General features: G+C 36.3%; 1 protein-coding gene across 1 annotated transcript; it reads left to right on the forward strand.

The window, feature by feature from the left end:
• Nucleotides 1-1,502: 1,502 nt before the first annotated feature.
• Nucleotides 1,503-16,355, forward strand: LOC145672850 (uncharacterized). Its single transcript, XM_081742002.1, has 2 exons — nt 1,503-1,616; nt 15,037-16,355. Exon 2 carries the CDS (start codon nt 15,051-15,053, stop codon nt 15,612-15,614), a length of 564 nt encoding a protein of 187 aa, XP_081598128.1. The 5' UTR covers nt 1,503-1,616; nt 15,037-15,050; the 3' UTR covers nt 15,615-16,355.
• The last annotated feature ends 1,483 nt before the right edge of the window (nt 16,356-17,838 follow it).

A 17,838-nucleotide genomic window follows, 5' to 3' on the forward strand; every position in this document is an offset into this window, starting at 1 on the left:
GAAAATATGTTGATTTTAATATTCTTCAAACGGATTCTACCACTGATACCACTTTTGTGAGCCCCATAACGCACTGACCTTTTATTGTTACCGTCATCTTCGCAATCACATTTATTAAATTCCATTTGTCTGTAGCAGATTTAGTCTAGACGACCACTGTGTTTACTGTCAAGGACACTGAAAGTTACCTTGAAATTATGGGATAATTTCGGTACATTTTGATTTGATGGTTTTGGAATGTCCGGATGGTGATAAGACGCATCTGCAGCTTCTCGCATTGTTCGATGCTTGATCACAGAGTAGTACTAACTCCACTCATTGTTCACACACACACACACACACACAAAAAAAACTTGTCACTATATTGATTGTTATTTACTGTGGCGTAAGTATACCATCATTCCACAGCAACTAATCCAGGAACACCAGTGAATGGAGGACTAGCTCAAGAGAGTAATGCTCGCGGAAGTAGGAACGAAAAACACAGTTCTGATTGGTTGGCGTTATTCATTTCTTGCCACGTTGCATTCAAATAGCAGAAATCAAACGATTGTTGTCGGTCTTCGTGATCGAGTGGACTAGCGCTATATGCTAGTAACGAAAATCTCTTTTGGCGTGAATTCAAACCCGGCCCGAGGAAAGTTTTTTTTTACATTTTTATAACACTTTTTAAATTAAAATAATATGAAAATAATACTCAAAAAAGTGATTTACTTACTTTTGTGCAGATAAGTAGTAGGAACGGGTTAGAAGCCCCACAGGACTCGTTTTGTTCCCCTTGTACTTCATGATATAAATTTTGTAACCAACTTAAAACAACTGGTTAGGATAGCGCGTAAAACAGCTGGCTAGAGTAGCGCGCGAAAAAAACTTTCAGAAGCATTACTCTCCCGAGCGGGTCGTGTGAATGGCAGGATAAGAGGTACGTATCTGCTGCCGCCTAGCGGAAGAAATGGCAAGGCCACTCAGACTACAGACATCAATGCAATATGTTACGTCATTTTGTACTCAGCGATATAAGTTGTTTTCCGTTTGATGAAATTAGTTTCGTAAATAACTTCAAAATGGAAGGACAATTTGAGTACAGTTAACAGTAAATTAAACTATGTTCCATCCTTACCATCGTTATCCCCAAAATAAGTGTTACCAATCGAAAAGAACTTTTGCCGTTGACTGTACAATAATTACTGTATGTTCTTATGTAATACTTATTTGTATATTACGTGATTTTATATTTTTGTACTGTTTTGCTGTTGTTTTGTAATCTGACTTCTGTGTTCTTATATAAATGACAGTCATCTTTATTTTAAAGTATTACATTTTAACATTAAAATTTCAGTCTTTTCAATCTTCATCATATTGTGCTTGATTCGTGTTCCCTTCTGCTTCAATTATAACAATTTTAGGTATGACCATTTCAGGAAAATCTAAAATTAATGTCAAATTACTATGGATGTCTCTATAACATCTCTCTGGAATTTTTGTGTAAACTCAACAAGAAGAAAATAAACAAAATAATTATACACTGTGCTGTTAACAAATATAAGAAGAATAACTAGTGTAAAAATTAGATAGATTTTTGTTGCATATATAATTAGGATATCTTAAGAAATCAGGTAAAATTTTAGTCTAAATTTTAAATATTAAAATTCATTGAAATCTTATGAATTCTAATTAAATATAGTAATGCATTAATTATCCCTTGAACAAGATGCCAAGACAGAAATAAAGGGCAGGATCAGTAAGAGATTGTAAAAATGGGATTCATTATAAAATTAGTGGAATGTATTTAAAATACAAAAATAGAATGTTAGTAGCCTTTTAAAAGATGTAGAAAGAACACTTAAGAAACACGGTGTATAGCAACAAATTATATTGCGTAGTCAACATTGACAAACTTTGAATAGAAATAGGTTAATTTGCTATTTGAAGATTTTTTTTGGAGATTACATGACACGCTCTAGTTTGTCTTCATGCGCATCATAAAGTAGGTCTGTTTTAGGTAGCTTAGGGCAAAAAGATCATTCAAATGAAATAGGTAATTACGATTTTAACAACTGTACTACTAACTATTATCATTTGCTTCATTGGTAGAGGTATAAGGTAGAGTATTGTAGGCTAGGGTAGGGAAGGTAGAGTAGAGTAAAGTAGGGAAAAGTAGAGTAGAATAGAAGATGGTCAAGTTATCTTAAGGTAAGGTTGGTATGCTTATCGAAAAGTAGTGATAAATGCAATATGTACTTTTGTATTTGACTGTACAGAGTGATCACAAAGTCCCGTTACCCTCTATCGCGTGTCCACATATTTATAGATGGTTTCATTGTATTAATGTGGTATCATGGCAGAGGACAATTTTGACTATTCTGTACTATTTATTTCAGAGTATATGTATGTACATAGGCCCTAATCGTTTTCATAACAGAGTATGATTCTCCTCCATGTACGATATGAAGTTCTTAACATTGCTGGTGTAATGGCAGGAAATTCACGTCGAACAGCATCTTTAAGTTCTTAACTATCTTATAACGTGTGGCAGGAACTTTTTGTTTTATGAACCCCATAATGCATTGTCTCAAGATCACAGATCAGGACTTTGAGGTGGCCACTCCAAAGGTGCAGGCAAGTGAACAGAACCATGTTATATCCCTTTATCAGGAAATATCTCATTGACATATTCTCTAACGATAATAGCATAATGGGCTGGTGCTCCATTTTGCTGGAACCATACAGGACCGAGCAGTTCCTGATCATCCAGATATGGAATAAACCAATCACGTAACATGGTGAGATACGTAATGTGATTCACAGTACCGCCAAATATATATATATGGACCTACCAAGTGGGTTGCAGTCATCGCAGCCCAGATTATGATATGTTATGGGTTGTGTTCAAGTTCTTCTTAAAAATGTGGGTTTTCTTTACTTCAGAAATAAAAGTTTGTAGATTTTGCACTGCGATATATTACACACTCATCCAAGGAAAACACTTTCCTCCTTGAAGGAAGAGTTATAAAGTCTACAATCCGTTCCTCCATGTGTAAGTAGACTCATCAGTCATGCACATGTATATCAACACCTGCAACAATAAGAAACAACAATTTATTGACATCTATGTAATGCATGGAGGGTAACGAAACTTTGTGATTACTCTGTACAATGCAAGAAAAATATAACAATGTTTCTGCATTATATGGAATATTACTGCATCGAATAAACAAGTAAAAATTGTCTTGTATTAACTGTTTACCAATGAAACACAAACTCAAATTATCTAATTCATTCATAACAAATGTCAACATGCTAGTACAAAACATTAGTATTGAAGAATAGGGCACAAGTGGGACAAATAGAAGTGGACCGGCGAACACAGTTCCATGGTACAAAGAAACAGCAAAGAACAGGAAACAGTTTGCTGATTTGCTTATAGCAGATGTTGAAAATGACCACCATTCATCTCTTGAATCACCACATGAATGAAAATGACCTCAATTTCAGGTGTTCCGACATGTTTCGGAATTATTTTTACCTTGTTCAAAACAGATCCTATCTGACGCCATTTTCTGACTAATTGTTGGATTACACTCTTTGCTGGCATTTTGACCCATGAAATTCATGAGCAAACAACTAACTATACTCTTTCCAACGAATTTGTCTTCACGTAACTTTCTACAACGAACCCCTTCCGTTACACATGGAGTACTATCGACACCTGTGCACTGCTCAATTCACACTGATACAGACCGCACTAAGATCTGAACTGGTGATGTGCGTACCATGGTGTGGTTCTATGCATACATTCACGTCCAATCGTATCCACTTGTCCGGGCCACTTTTATTTGCCCCACCCTATACTATTATTAGAAGTGCCCGTTCACTACATGGAAAGAAGAGATTCGGAATATTAAATATCGTAAAAATGGACTCCATATTCCTTTTAGAAGCGAAAACTCTTAACTTATTCTCTTATTTTTAACAAAAAGTTTAAATAGTGAATCCAAAGAAACGAAATTTTTTAATATTATAAAAAGTGGTTCCTTTATTTAGATGTTGAAACCCTATATTTCCTTATTTTAAATTAAGAATTAACATATCGGATGTCACTTCTAGAAATTAAGCAAATATTTACATTGGGCATAGGGAATTGACAGCATTACAAAAAAAAAAAAAAAAAAAAAAAAAAAAAAAAAAAAACTTCGAAACAATAATCTTTAATAAATCCTTAATATGAAAATATCTTGAGCAAAATAATTGCTTTAAGCTCAGTAATTTCTCATATTGCCAGTGTAGTAGATTGTTTGTTTCAGATGTTGTCAAAGAAACATCAGTAAAACTTATTAAATGTCAGTAAAGGACCAATCATTTTGCAGTATTTTTTCATATAAGTAGCAAATGGACAGATTGATAAATTATATATGAACTTATAACTGGGAACAGAACTGTTTGAATCCGAAATGAACTGTAAAAAAACTGAGATGATCGAATGAAACTGTTTTTACCACAAATTGTAATATAGGATGGCTCGAAAGTTTGGAAACATCAAAAAGACAGAATTTTAAAAGAATGCAGAAGTAACACTGTAAATTAGTAGTACAGGTGGGGCAAAAACTTTTAGGATGATCTTAAAATCCGCCATTTTGAATTCAGTTTCATTTTCTCAAATGATAACTACAAGTCTGAGAGTACATGCTCTCATCTCATACTTTCTCAGGAATTCAATCCTGTGTTCGTTTTTGCTTTATCACTTATCATAACGAAGTATGAAAAGTTTTGAAAACAGAGGTCACTGGGCCTCTGCAAAGCATTTCCAGCTTGTCCTGTTCTTCGCCAGTTTCTTGGCCTCCATCCAAATCTTTATCTGTTGCATTATCTCGCCCATACACCTATGGTGTCTTTTAATTCATATAGGATGGGGGTTCCAGTTCAACGCATCTTTCTTTATTAAGCCATCCGGTTTCCTCACGTTGTGTCCGATCCATTCTCATTTCCGATTTTTTTTTTTATTTGTTTCTGTTTAGTTATGCTCCAAAGTTTCTCGTTTCTGATTCTGTAAGGCCTCTTTATTTTCATGATTTTCCTTAAGCACTTGTACAGATTCCACAGGCTTCACATCCAATACGGTCCATCTTGTGTACACTCTTCCATATTAGATACAGTTCAATGAATGTTATATTAGTTACTTTTTCTCTTTTTTATGTCTTCTTTTGTTCCTTCATTTCTAGATACACTGTAAAAAATTTCGCCTTAAATTTACTGACCGATTACCGTCAACTCTCGCTGCCATCCGATTACCCTAAATTTTACGGACCACCGTTTTTTCATAAAAACGGCAGACCGTATGTTTAGAAGCAAAATAATATTGACCGTATTTAGAAACAAATTTGGTACCGTATATTTTACGGTAATCTACCGTAAAATTTAGGGATCGCGTTTTAAAAAAAAAGCACAGGTGTGTAATTACCGTACAAGATTTACGGTAATTATCACACCGATTCCCTATCTAGAGGTCCTTGGTGGTCCAGCGTGCCCTCTTGCTAGATCCAGTAAGAATTCTTGCTGGGCAATATATATTAACCCAAGTTTCATCGAATTGCTGGAAACTGTATCAGTACACACACTAGCTAGCAATAATTTTTCCTGGATGGATGCAACTAGAGTGCACGCTGGTCCACTGGTGTTAAAGACTACTTAACAAAAGAAAACACAAAAGTGAACAAAAGAAGCGTTGCACCTACGACGTGCATATCCATAAGAATAAAAGTTGAAATTAATTCATAGTTTGTAATATCGAACCCTTGTTCTGATATCATCTTGAACATACATTGCTTTTTCTTTTCAAAATTACCAATTTTGTCATGTATTGAACAAAACACCAGAAGAGGATTCGATATTACATAGAAAAAAAAACTACTTCTTGAATTTCATAGCTGTTTTCGCACGCTTTGAAAATGTAGTTGGAACAAATATTCATGTCCTTTTATTCTGTTGCAGTGTTAAGACTAGCTTTATCGCATGTATTTTCGCTATGAGTACCAGTAGACTAATAGTCCTCAAATATTGTAATCAGCGATTCATTCAATTAGTCGCATTATTACGGTTTCAGATAACCAAGCAGGTGCCCGACAACACAGCTTAGAATGACCAGAACTACGACTAAACAAGTGTAAAACCATATGACTTCTCACAACACTGCCTATAGTATCTAGTATCCGCTATCCCAAATTAATAAATACGTGTTTGCATAATTACGTAATAGTGGCATCAATGCTAAAAAAAAAAAAAAAAAAAAAAAAGTCACCAAACTTCCAGAGTATCGAACTTTTGCATATTTATTAAACGCTCAAATGTGTTAACAAGACACCAGAACAGATTGTAGATACTCAGAACAAAATTAAAGATAAAAACATTTACAGAAATATTTTTCAAATCTAACAATTCATTTATCCAGAAAAAATAATGACAGCATGGGCGCCCGATGAAAATTTTCTAGGGGACTCATCTCCCTGGTTACTATATATCCTATTACATTTGATATTTTTTTATTTGTATTAAGAAATTTAATACGTTTTCATTAGCTATGGGAGCGACCCCCTGCCACTCCTTCGGGTACACATGAGTGACAGTATACTTTTATTTCTGTAACATGAAAAATTCCAGTTGATGCAACACAATTTATGTAATGCTGTACTAAGTACGGTAAACTACGAAGCACTTTATTATTATTATTATTATTATTATTATTATTATTATTATTATTATTATTATTATTATTATTATTATTATTATTATTATTATTATTATTTCAACATTGTGGTTCTAATTCTAGCTTCACCAGCACTCGTAGTTGGCTACATTATCATAAGAACTTTAGTTTATACATCCAGCAGCTTCTAGGTTTCGCATCGTTGCACTTTGGAACGAAGTGCTTGCCACGATAGGTAACTAAAGTTTTGTTTGTCACCGAATAAAGTTCAAATATTAACATGGTGCTTTCCCATACATTACCTCGCTTAATGTTGAATTTCCAGGATATCTTCAACACTAGTACTGTATATATCACACCAGAAAACCACACACTAAACACACAAACAAACAAACAAAAGAAAGAAACCAAACAAAACAAAGCACAACACATCCGAACCTACGCGCCATCAATCCACGCTTCAACATGTGTTTTTTCTCTCCAATGCGCATGCCCGACACAAGCATGTGACAGGAAAACGGTCTCCTACCATTATTTTAGAAAAACGGTAAACCGTATATTTTTCATGGTAGGAGGCACTTATTTTCACGGTTATTGGTTACAGTGTACTACTGCTTCGAATATTTGAATTTATCAACTTCTACAGATCATTGTACTCCCTGTTTCTAGTATCTGTTTGCTTGAAGGGCTTTTCAATTTCTTTTGTTTCGTTTCCATTTACTTTTAATCATACTATTTTCGATTTTACTTCAACGTCTTTTTACTTTTTAAAAATATCTTTGTACGACTGTGAAAGGATACAAACATTATTTGCGAAATTAATTTTTTCCACTCTATCTCTGACTTCTTTGTATTTCTTTTTCTTCGTCTCATTGCGTGGTCCTAACTAATAAAAGCAAAGTTTGTGGTAACAGACGTTCTTGTCTTACTCCAGGTATTCCATTGTTATTAAATCTGATAATTAGTTGGTAGATAATCTTTGGTATTTACTATCGTCATACAAGTTTCTTTTTGAATTTAATATTATAGAAGACATTCTTGATTCTTGTCAAAAAGAGCAAAGTTATGGAAAAGACTTCCCTTATTCAAAACAGATTTTGCTGCTAGAAGGGGAAAACAGAGAACACGGATTACTATGGTATTTGCTGTTTAAACCTACAAACGTGGTGAAACTGGAAAAGTTGTGGGAAGATGTCGTCCTCTTTTTACAGGACGATTTGCCCGTCCACGAGGTTCAGGAGACGATCCAGAGGCTTGATTTTCAGCCACATACTGTCCTTTATATTCACCAGGTGGTGCTCGTTCGTAGTATTTCCTATTCCCGAATCTAAAAGGACATTTTTCAAGTGACGAAAAGGGGAAGAAGCAAGATAGCATATTTCAGTCATCAGCAAGATCTGGTTTCTCTTTGGATGTGTTAAAGGAACCCGGGAAACACTTATACCCTCGTCGTGAATATGTATAATAACCTATGATTGACGTACTTCATAAACGTACAAGTGTTGTCCTTAAAATTTTAGTAAGAAAGGCTACTGTTGGTTGAATTAAAACCACACATAAACATGGATGGGCACGAACGAGTTCAAGCAAGACTCGACTCGACTCGAAATATACATATTTGAATTCGACTCGAAAAATTTCTTCTAACTCAACTCGAAACTCGACTCGAATTTTGGTTGAGTTTCGAGTCGAGTCGAGCCGCAGCGAGCAAATTCGAGCTAAACCCTGTGTGTAGTTCCAAGTACTCTCTTCGAGTATCCTACACAGAAAATATAATTATCAATGATACTACTGCTACTACTACAACTTATTATTATTATTATTATTGAAGGCCTGTGGCCCATAATTAAATTCTACAAGTTTGTGACACACTCCTAATGTAAATATACACAACAAGAAATACAACTGAATAGGTACACTAAAAGATTAACTAACAAATGTTTGTTTTCTTATGATGGAGTAGAGGGTGCATTGTTGTCCTCAACCTCTTTCAAAGCTTCTTCAGTAAACGATAGAATGACTGCAGAAATTTCGCCAGGGTTGATAGCTTCTGTTTATCAGTTGCTTTTAGACTTTTGTTTAATTCAAGTTTTTGTCACGGATCCTATCCCCTATCCTTCCCGTATTGTGCTCTTCCTATAGCACCTTACATTCGAATAAAATATGTATTTCATTTTCAATTTCTCCACATAAACTACATAAATAATTTCCGTTTTCATTTTTCGGACTTTTCCACCTGAACATCCCCGTTCGAAATATCGCTATGGAGCGTCTTTGGTCCTTCCTTAGCTCGAGATATTTTTCTGCCCCCTTATTTGTTTTAATCTTTACTTATATTGTCAAAGATCGCTTAGTCCCGCAATCAGCCTTCAAATTTTCAGTTGCGTCTGAAATTACTTTTTCTCTAATTACTTTACACATTTCTTTTCATTTCTTGTTTCTTTTTTCTAGCAAGTCAAACATATTTATCTCTTGCAATAGTTTTACTACTCCCATTATCCAAAAATTATTACTTTTAGGGATGCGCACGAGACAAAATTTGAGGCTGTCTCGTCTCGAAAATGTGCTGTAAAAGTGATGTCTCGACTCGAAAAACGTATATTTTTCTATTGGAAGAGCTGTGTCTCGACTCGAATTTTATCAGGAAAATGTCTCGACTCGACTCGTGCGCATCCCTAATCACTTTTCTTTTTGATTTCTTCTTTTGAATTTCCGTCCCGTTTTCTGATTCGCACAGACAGCCAATACTTTAGTACCCTTATTTTTATGATTGAGCTGACGGGATACCTTTATGTATCGAGTAGGACCGCGCTGCTAGGTGCCGATTGTGATACCCCTAATATTTGTTTAATGAACTTGGTTCCTGCTTTATTAATTATGTTATCAGCACAGTTTGTACCCCAAAATTCACACCCGTACACAAGTATGGGCTGCAGTAGTGTATTAAATGCACGCGTGGCCAATTTGAACGAAACGTTGTTGTGTCTGTTCAAAGTTTTTCGTGTTGCGAATATGCTTTTTTCTGTGATAGCTGCCATTCTTCTCTGGTGGTCGATCCAGGTTCCATTATACGATATGCTCACACCCAAATATTTAAAGCTTTTAACTCTTTCCAACTCTTCCCCCTGATATGACTACCTCTCTGCTTTTGGCAGTTAGTACACCATTTTTAAATATTACTACTTTCGTTTTGTTTACGTTCACTTTGAGATTCCATTCTTTACATTATGCTTCTAATGTATTTAATGCTCTCTGCAATCCTACTACGATTTGTGACATAATTGTCAACTCATCAGCGTACAACAATACTGGAATTGATGTTTGTAGTACATGCAGAGGGTTGTTATCGGTTTTATCTAGTGCATCAACCAGTGTTGCCACAGTCTTAGCTCTGGAGTGGGCTGAAAAATAGTACCAAATTGAAACAAAAAGGGCTCAATTCATTATTTTATACCAATGTAATGCATGACTTTATAACACGAAACTAAAAGAAGTAAAGTTCTAGAACACTCCCCTTCCCTCCAAGAGTCAAAATCAAGAAATTACTCTTTTCAAAAATTACTTTCTAGAAACATCCAAATAAGAGGACCCCAAACAACCGTGGAAGTAGATGAAACTTTTCTCGCATGTAGAGAGTATAAAAGAGGTCGCAAATTAAAAGGGAAGACAGCTACCATCTTTGGTATGTATTGTAAGGAAACCAAACGCGCCTCTATTTCAAAGTGACCAATAAACCAAAACGGTATTATGATCATATATGAAAAAATATATATAAAACAAGGAACAAGTCAATCATCTCCAAGTTCGTGTGTTAAAATATAAATTATTGCACCTTATTCTTGCTTATTTTACGACCGAAGGAGCATAATAGTATTGATACTTTTGAAAATGTCACAAGTAATTGCATAATAGTGCTGAATTGGGTAGAATTGTACTAACTTTTTCACAAAAGGGGCTGAAAATGCCAGCGTGGTACCAACGGGCCGTTGAATGACAAAAAGGGCTGAATTTGGTACAATTGTACCAAGTGTGGCAACACTGGCATCAACTACGTCATTGATGAATAAAGTTGGATGATTAATATTGGAGAAAGTTGGCACTCCTCTCTTAGGCCTATGTAAGATGGTATGGGTTCAGACATTTTATTTCGTCCGCTTCTTACACAGAACAGATTCGTTTGTATATTTTTTCGATGCTTTGAAGTGTTTGAGTGGACATCCCGTACGTTCTTAGTTTGTACAATAAAGCAGTTCTGCTAACGGTGTCGTATAATAATAATAATAATAATAATAATAATAATAATAATAATAATAATAATAATAATAATAATAATAATAATAATAATAATAATAATAATAATAACGATGAAAGGTAGATGAGTTATATGTGAATACTGAAAACTAGTTGACTGTCAATCTTAGTCGTCGAGAACTCTTTAGGAGGCAAGGACATTGGTCACGAGGTTCTGGGTTTGAGATCCGGAGGAGCAAGTATTCGGGCTCGAGCCAAAAATTGTTAGAAGTTATAGGGCACCGGCCAAACATGTTCAAAACTGCTCGGCCCGGGTTTAGGGATTCAACGGCTCGAGCGGCTCGGCTCACAGCTCATTCACTATCGAGCCGAACCGAGAAATAACCCGATCCAACAGCTCACCCGACCGAACCAATGGCTCATCCGAGCCGACCCAAACCGAACTGATTGTTCATCCAACAGAGCCAGTTCGAGCCATCGAGTCAGTTGAGCTGATTCGAACCAACGGGATGGACTCAACGGAGCTGGCTCGAGCCGATGGCTCACGTGTGTCGAATCGGTGGATCATCCAAACCGAGACATCGGCTCAATTGAACCGAGTCGATGGTTTGTCAAAACCGAGCCGATTGCTCATCCCAATCGAGACGGCTCGAGCACTTCGCTCAGTTGAACCGAGCCGAGCCAGTTGACATTACTACCCGGGTTGGGCTTCTGCTTGTGTTCAAAAATTCAACCGTGCAGGTCTCAGCCTTGATGGTAAGAACTACATACTTATATTGGTATACTTAGGCTAGGTTAGGTATATATTGGTGCTCACGACATTTGAAGCAGTCTCGTTATAAAAATCTATTGTCGTCTCGTTATCGGGACGAGACGAAACATACTAAAAGTGCGAGACGAGATGCACCCCTGTCGTGAGCAACACTAAAAATATGCCACATTACTGCTTACATATCTCATGGCTTTCACATTCCAGGCCATGATTTCAAAACGAGCTGAACGAGCGAGCCATTTATCAAACCCGACCTCAAAACAGTGACTCGACTCGGAACTCGAGTCGAGTTTCGAGGCGAGTCGAGTTTTAGCTCGACTCGTGCCCATCCCTACACATAAAACTAAAATTACTATTTTCTGTTTTCTTTGGTACTACTAGGCAGTACGATTAAGATTAAATCACCATTCGCATTCAAATTCAACAAGCGAAGGTACACACCATTTACCCTCTTCTTCCCAGCATTCAGATTTCTATCCGTACACTGAGACTCTGCTAAAGTCAATTGGCTGCATATCTAACTAATGTATTAATGAATGTGATCGCGCGCGCGCGCGCACACACATATACTCTCTCTCTCTCTCTCTCTCTCTCTCTCTCTCTATATATATATATATATATATATATATATATATATATATATATATATATATATATATAATGTGTGTGTGTGTGTGTGTGTACAGGGTGGGCCGAAATTAATTCTGCATTGAGAATTGCTTATAACTAGAAACCGCATATTTAGGCGTTAGAAACCTGGAAAATAGGCAGGCAAATAGCCACTTGAAAGTTTAAAAATCGGCAGTAAAATAGGCGCTAAAATAATTCGAAATAATGAAGATAAATACTCAATACAATTAAACAATACATTCAAGTCCTAATGAAAGCATTGTAATTGTAGAGTTAAAGAATAAATTCAAGTCATAGTTAATGTTCAAAGAATATAGAAACATGTCTGTTAATATCTTTTGAGAAAAACGAAGTTTGACATGTATTCCATGTTTGACATGTATATTTAGTAAATACATTCTATACAGCACTTTATCACTACACATAACAGTCCAAATTTTATACATTTACACAGAGCAGTCCAAAGTTTTACAGCACTTCATCAGTACACATAGCAGTCCAAATTTTTATGGCATCTTATTATACAAACAACACATATTTCTCTGAAGAGGCAGAATCCCTTCTTGAAACACTAAACTATATATTTCTTCCAATAAAGTTTTATTTTGAAGAAAATGCATAGAATAGGCAACATTAGGCACTAAAGCAATTATTTAGGCAGGAAGGGGCGAAATTGGGAAAATAAGCAAAATACAATTGGCTTAAATTGAAACTATAACTCGTGATATAAACTTTAAAACGTCATTTTTAATCATATCTTTAATATTAAAGAATAGGCATTTTGCCTAACATCCGGACTCTACTTATAACGTTTTTTAATATTGTACTTACTCAATTCTGATGAAACAAAAAAAAAAATATTTCTTACATTGGTAGAATTTATTACATGATATCTTATTTATGTAATTGTTGGTATCAGTGGCAGACTACGACACAGCTTCTAACCTTGAGTGGGTGAGCTGCCATCCCAGATCCCAGTACGAAGGAATTTCAATCCGTGTTACATGTACAGAGATCATGTCGAAATGAGAAAGAATCTTATCCCTTAGTAAATGCAAAGGCCATAAAGAATTACCGTTCGAAGCTGATAGACACAGGTTCTGTAGCAGATATTCAGATATTAGGAGACGCGGTTACCCCTCAATATCCAAAACGAAGGAAAACGCATAAGTGGTTCAGGAAATGCTTACTGAAAGTCCTCAAAAATCACAAAGACAGACATCTCAGAAAAGTGGTTAAACTTGACACAGAATCCGAACTGTTCTGAAAGAAGAGTTTATTGTTGAGTGGAGTTGATTTTAGTTTAGCGTCCCGTTCAGCAGCGAGGCTATATGAGACGTGGACCGTGATTAGCGTGGAATCCGAACCACATGAGCTCCCGCCGGGAATCGAACCCGGGTCTCCCACGCCAAAGGCGCGTACGCTAACCGCTTAGCCACGAAGGAGCTCAAAAGAAGAGTTTAATTTGCGTTCATGTATCGCCGGAAGAGTGCGACAATTGGTTGGATTCTGGGAAACTGATGGTTGCTTGATTTGAAGACTGGTCAATGTTTCAGTAATATTATATGGTGAAATGAAGCCGTGTTTCATATTGGGGTGGGTTGTTAAGCGCCGCAATTGTTGTTATTGAGCAGGAGAAATCCAAGGTAGCTGTTGAAGAAGGTTACAGGGTAGTGGCGGCATGTAATCCACGAAAGTTGTGTATTCATACGTCATTCGGGACACAATGAATGCTGAACGGTATCTACCTATCATTGAATATTATGTTCACGGTATCGTATTCACGTGGGACAGTTACAACAACCTAATCGTTATGCAAGATGGGGTTTCATGTAATTTAGTATGTCCTGTCCGTGCGTGGCTCGACACCAATTTTGCATTTTGGAAAGTCGTGGGCCTCTTGAATTGCCAGCAAAGAATCCTGACCTAACGCCCTGCGACTTCTTCCTCTGAGGGTAGGCGAAAAAGGAAGTTTATCGGACAAGAAAACAAATAAACAAAAACAAAAACAAAAACTCTTGATGAATTGGACGAGAAAATTCGCCAAGTTCTTTGCAAACGTACCACTGGAGTATCTGGAATCAGTCCCTGTCGTTTACGAAAACTAATGGGTAATGGTGATGCTATGTGAAATTGTAGCAATGCATAACAATTAAAGTATAGTAAGAAAGAAAATTATTTTTGCTTCACGAAAATTGGTTGTGTGAAAAAAAATATTAAAAAATAATAGAGTTAATTCCCGCCCATCCTGTGTCTTTTCATCATAAGTATTTCTTACTATTAGACTGTCGTGTGAAATTTCATTTCTTTTCATTTTTTTTTCTTTCTTTATGTTCTAAAAGTAGAAATATAGTAATAATATTTACACTTTATAATAAAAAAGACAATTATTTTATTTATTTATTACTACAAAATAATTTTATTTCGCAAGTTATTTTATTACCTTCGCTGAGAATTCAATCAAACACCACTCCATTTTTTATATGCATAATTCATTTAGCTTGATTAGTGTTAATAATGTTAGTGTATAATTGAGATCACTGCTCTTAACTGATCGTTAAAAGGAACGCAAAATGAATATATTATTTTCTACTTTAATGTAATATTTTTGTAAAATCTCAAATATTTTTGAAACACACAATCTTCATTAGTTTTTTTTTTTTTTTTTTTTTATCTTTGGTAGGTTTCGTAACGAAGATGGATTCCTTGAAAAGTGTAAATTATTTACGTACCAAGAAGCAGAGAAGAGGTGACAATCATTCCTGTGATGGTTATTCCCAAATGGATGAAGGATTTGACACCGAAAGCATTGGAAACAATTTACGATCACATTTTAAGCTGAAGGAGCCATTTCTCAAGTTGAAACAAATCCGAGAGCCGCAGGAGGAGAAAGAAGAGGAATCAGCAGAGGAGTCTGGGGAAGGAACCTCGTCTCATACAACCAATTCTTTGCGTTCGAAAAATACATCGTTGGATCGGAAGCATTCACAATTTAAGGTTGCCATATCCCGTTCGTCCTCTCTGGTAGCCATTGGGAAGAGAAAGAGAGGGCGAGGTCGTCCCAAGAAGCGATTTTACGGCACAGATAATGAAGATGATCGATGGTTGTGCGTGGTTTGCTTAGAGAAGGAGCGCCAGACACTCCTACTACCTTGCAAACACTTCATCTCTTGTCCAGATTGTGCTCCGCTCCTTAAGTCCCGAGGATCGTGTCCCATATGCTCACTGGTGATTGATCGTATTGAAAATGTATTTACTTAAGCTGTAGCTTAACAAGTCATGAAGTACAAAATTTTCGCTTATTTCAATTTTCAAATTCTATCTTCAATGTTAGGAAAATTTCATTCGGAGTGTTTAAGTCGATTTATATGAGATTGAATGAATTAAGAGTAAAACAATCATATTTATTTATTATAAAGAAAAATGTTATTAAAACTAAATATCCAAATTGTGTTACAATCCTAAATCAAACTATTACAATGGTATTTTGAGATGTATAGTTCCTTATTATCTTTGAAGGTTCTAGAAGTAAGGCAGCTGTAAAATTTAGATTTTCACAAAACCTTATGTACTACGACATGAAGATTTATATTTATATTGTCGATTGTAGATAACTTTTTCCTTGTGTTGCTGATAAATTAATCTAGAATTATAAAATTAGTTTTCGTTTGAGTATTAGAACCTCTTTTATCCTGAACTTGTGTTCCATAGTTTCCATGTTAAAATTATATTTTTATTTAAATTCTATCCAAGTTAGAGATATACTTATTTATGAGCAGATGTAACAAAACTTAACATAATATCATAAATTCCACATTCAAAAATGTTACAATACTTATAAAATTAGTCTTATAATAATTGAATTATGTCATGTAAATTAATGTAGCAATTATTGTAAATGTTACTTGTACAACTTATTTGGATATGTTATGAGTGTCTAAAGTAAAATGTATGTCATCATGTTTATAAGAACTCAACAGTTTTCTATTGAATAAAATGACTTCTATCTTAGTCCACCATATTTTACTCTTACACTTTCTGAGAGTTTGTGCCAGCTCGAGAAGCGAACCAGAAGAGGAAACAGGAGGTCAAATTTGAAATGAAATGAAATCTTTGAGTTTTACGTCCCACGGTTATGCCGGTTAGGCTAAAGGAGACGGTGATAATGAGAGATGAGTGAAATGGTGGAATGAAGAAAGTGGGAGGAAACGGGAGAACCCACGAGCACGGTGTTTGTCCACCACAAAGTTCACTTGGCGGGGGCTGGGATCGAACCCGGGACCCCAAGCACCAGAGGTGAACGCTCTACCACTGAGCCACCGCGCCCCCCAAGAGGTCAAATTTGAATAATTAGCTTCGACAGTGCTTTCCATCGGTGGTTAGAATGGCTTTATTGATTTCCTGTTTCCCACTCTACTAAAATATCCGAAAGTCACGAAAGTTTATATCGGGCCATAATATGGAAGTATGAACTTGATAGTTCCTCCTTCTGTCATTCGCTGTCATCCTACGAGATGTGGTCAAAATTACGGTGAATAATTTTATTAAAAACAAAGTATAAAGGTAACCAAGAAAATTCTGTCGCGTATTGTGGAGGTCTGTGTTCCATTGGCCCTCATACCGTGAGTTCAATGCGAATGAAGATAAGGCGAAGGTCAGTTGTTGGTGTGGGTATATCCAACATATTACCTGGTTGTGGCAGTTCAGTTACACCGTGAACTTGCGGCAGGACAGGGTGACCATGAGACCTCCATAGACAGAGCCGATTGGACCGATTACTCCCAATCGGGCCCCGCAACTAAGGGGGCCCCGCGCAAGTGCCGTCTACTCTACTGTCTAGTCTAATCTACTCTCCAGTGCCTTTTACAGCATATTAGACTCCAGAGCAAACAAGTGTATTGTGGTCCCTATGACTAAATTTTGCTCCTAATACATATAATTAATACATGCCAGTAGTATTGGCGTGACTTGAGGACACTTTTTGGCCCCTGGGTCCCTGCCTTAGGACCCATGGTCCCTGGCCGGGGTCAATGACCTAGGGGTACATACGACCACCCCCTCTAAATTTTGGCAGGGGTACCATGGCCCACCCCCTAAATTTTGGCAGGGGTACATAGGACCACCCCCCTTAAATTTTGGAAATTGCCAAACCTAAAAATTTGGTATGGTAGGGTAGGACCATAGTATGTACCTCTATCAGTATTGGGGGTCTATGTCGTTCCCTTTCATGGGTAAAAAATTGCCAAAAAGTCAAGTTTCGGGGGTTTTTGACCTAATTTATCCCCTTGGATGAGGTGTTATTACCCTATATGGTTATATGGGCGTATACAGGAGTCCATTCCCTTTCATAAGACATGGGTATATTAATGCACCCCTTGAAAAATTTGGGAGGGGTACCTTGGCCCACCCCTTAAATTTTGGAAATTGCCAAATCTAAAAATTTGGTATGGTAGCCTAGGACCACAGTATGTACCTCTATCAGTAT

Source organism: Thermobia domestica, chromosome 16 (assembly GCF_964235325.1).
Source record: "Thermobia domestica chromosome 16, izTheDome1.hap1.1, whole genome shotgun sequence".
Taxonomy (NCBI): Eukaryota; Metazoa; Arthropoda; class Insecta; order Zygentoma; family Lepismatidae; genus Thermobia; species Thermobia domestica.

Excerpts from the sequence above, each read along its gene's own strand:
- LOC145672850 (XM_081742002.1), top strand. The coding sequence starts at position 15,051 with ATGGATTCCTTGAAAAGTGTAAATTATTTACGTACCAAGAAGCAGAGA.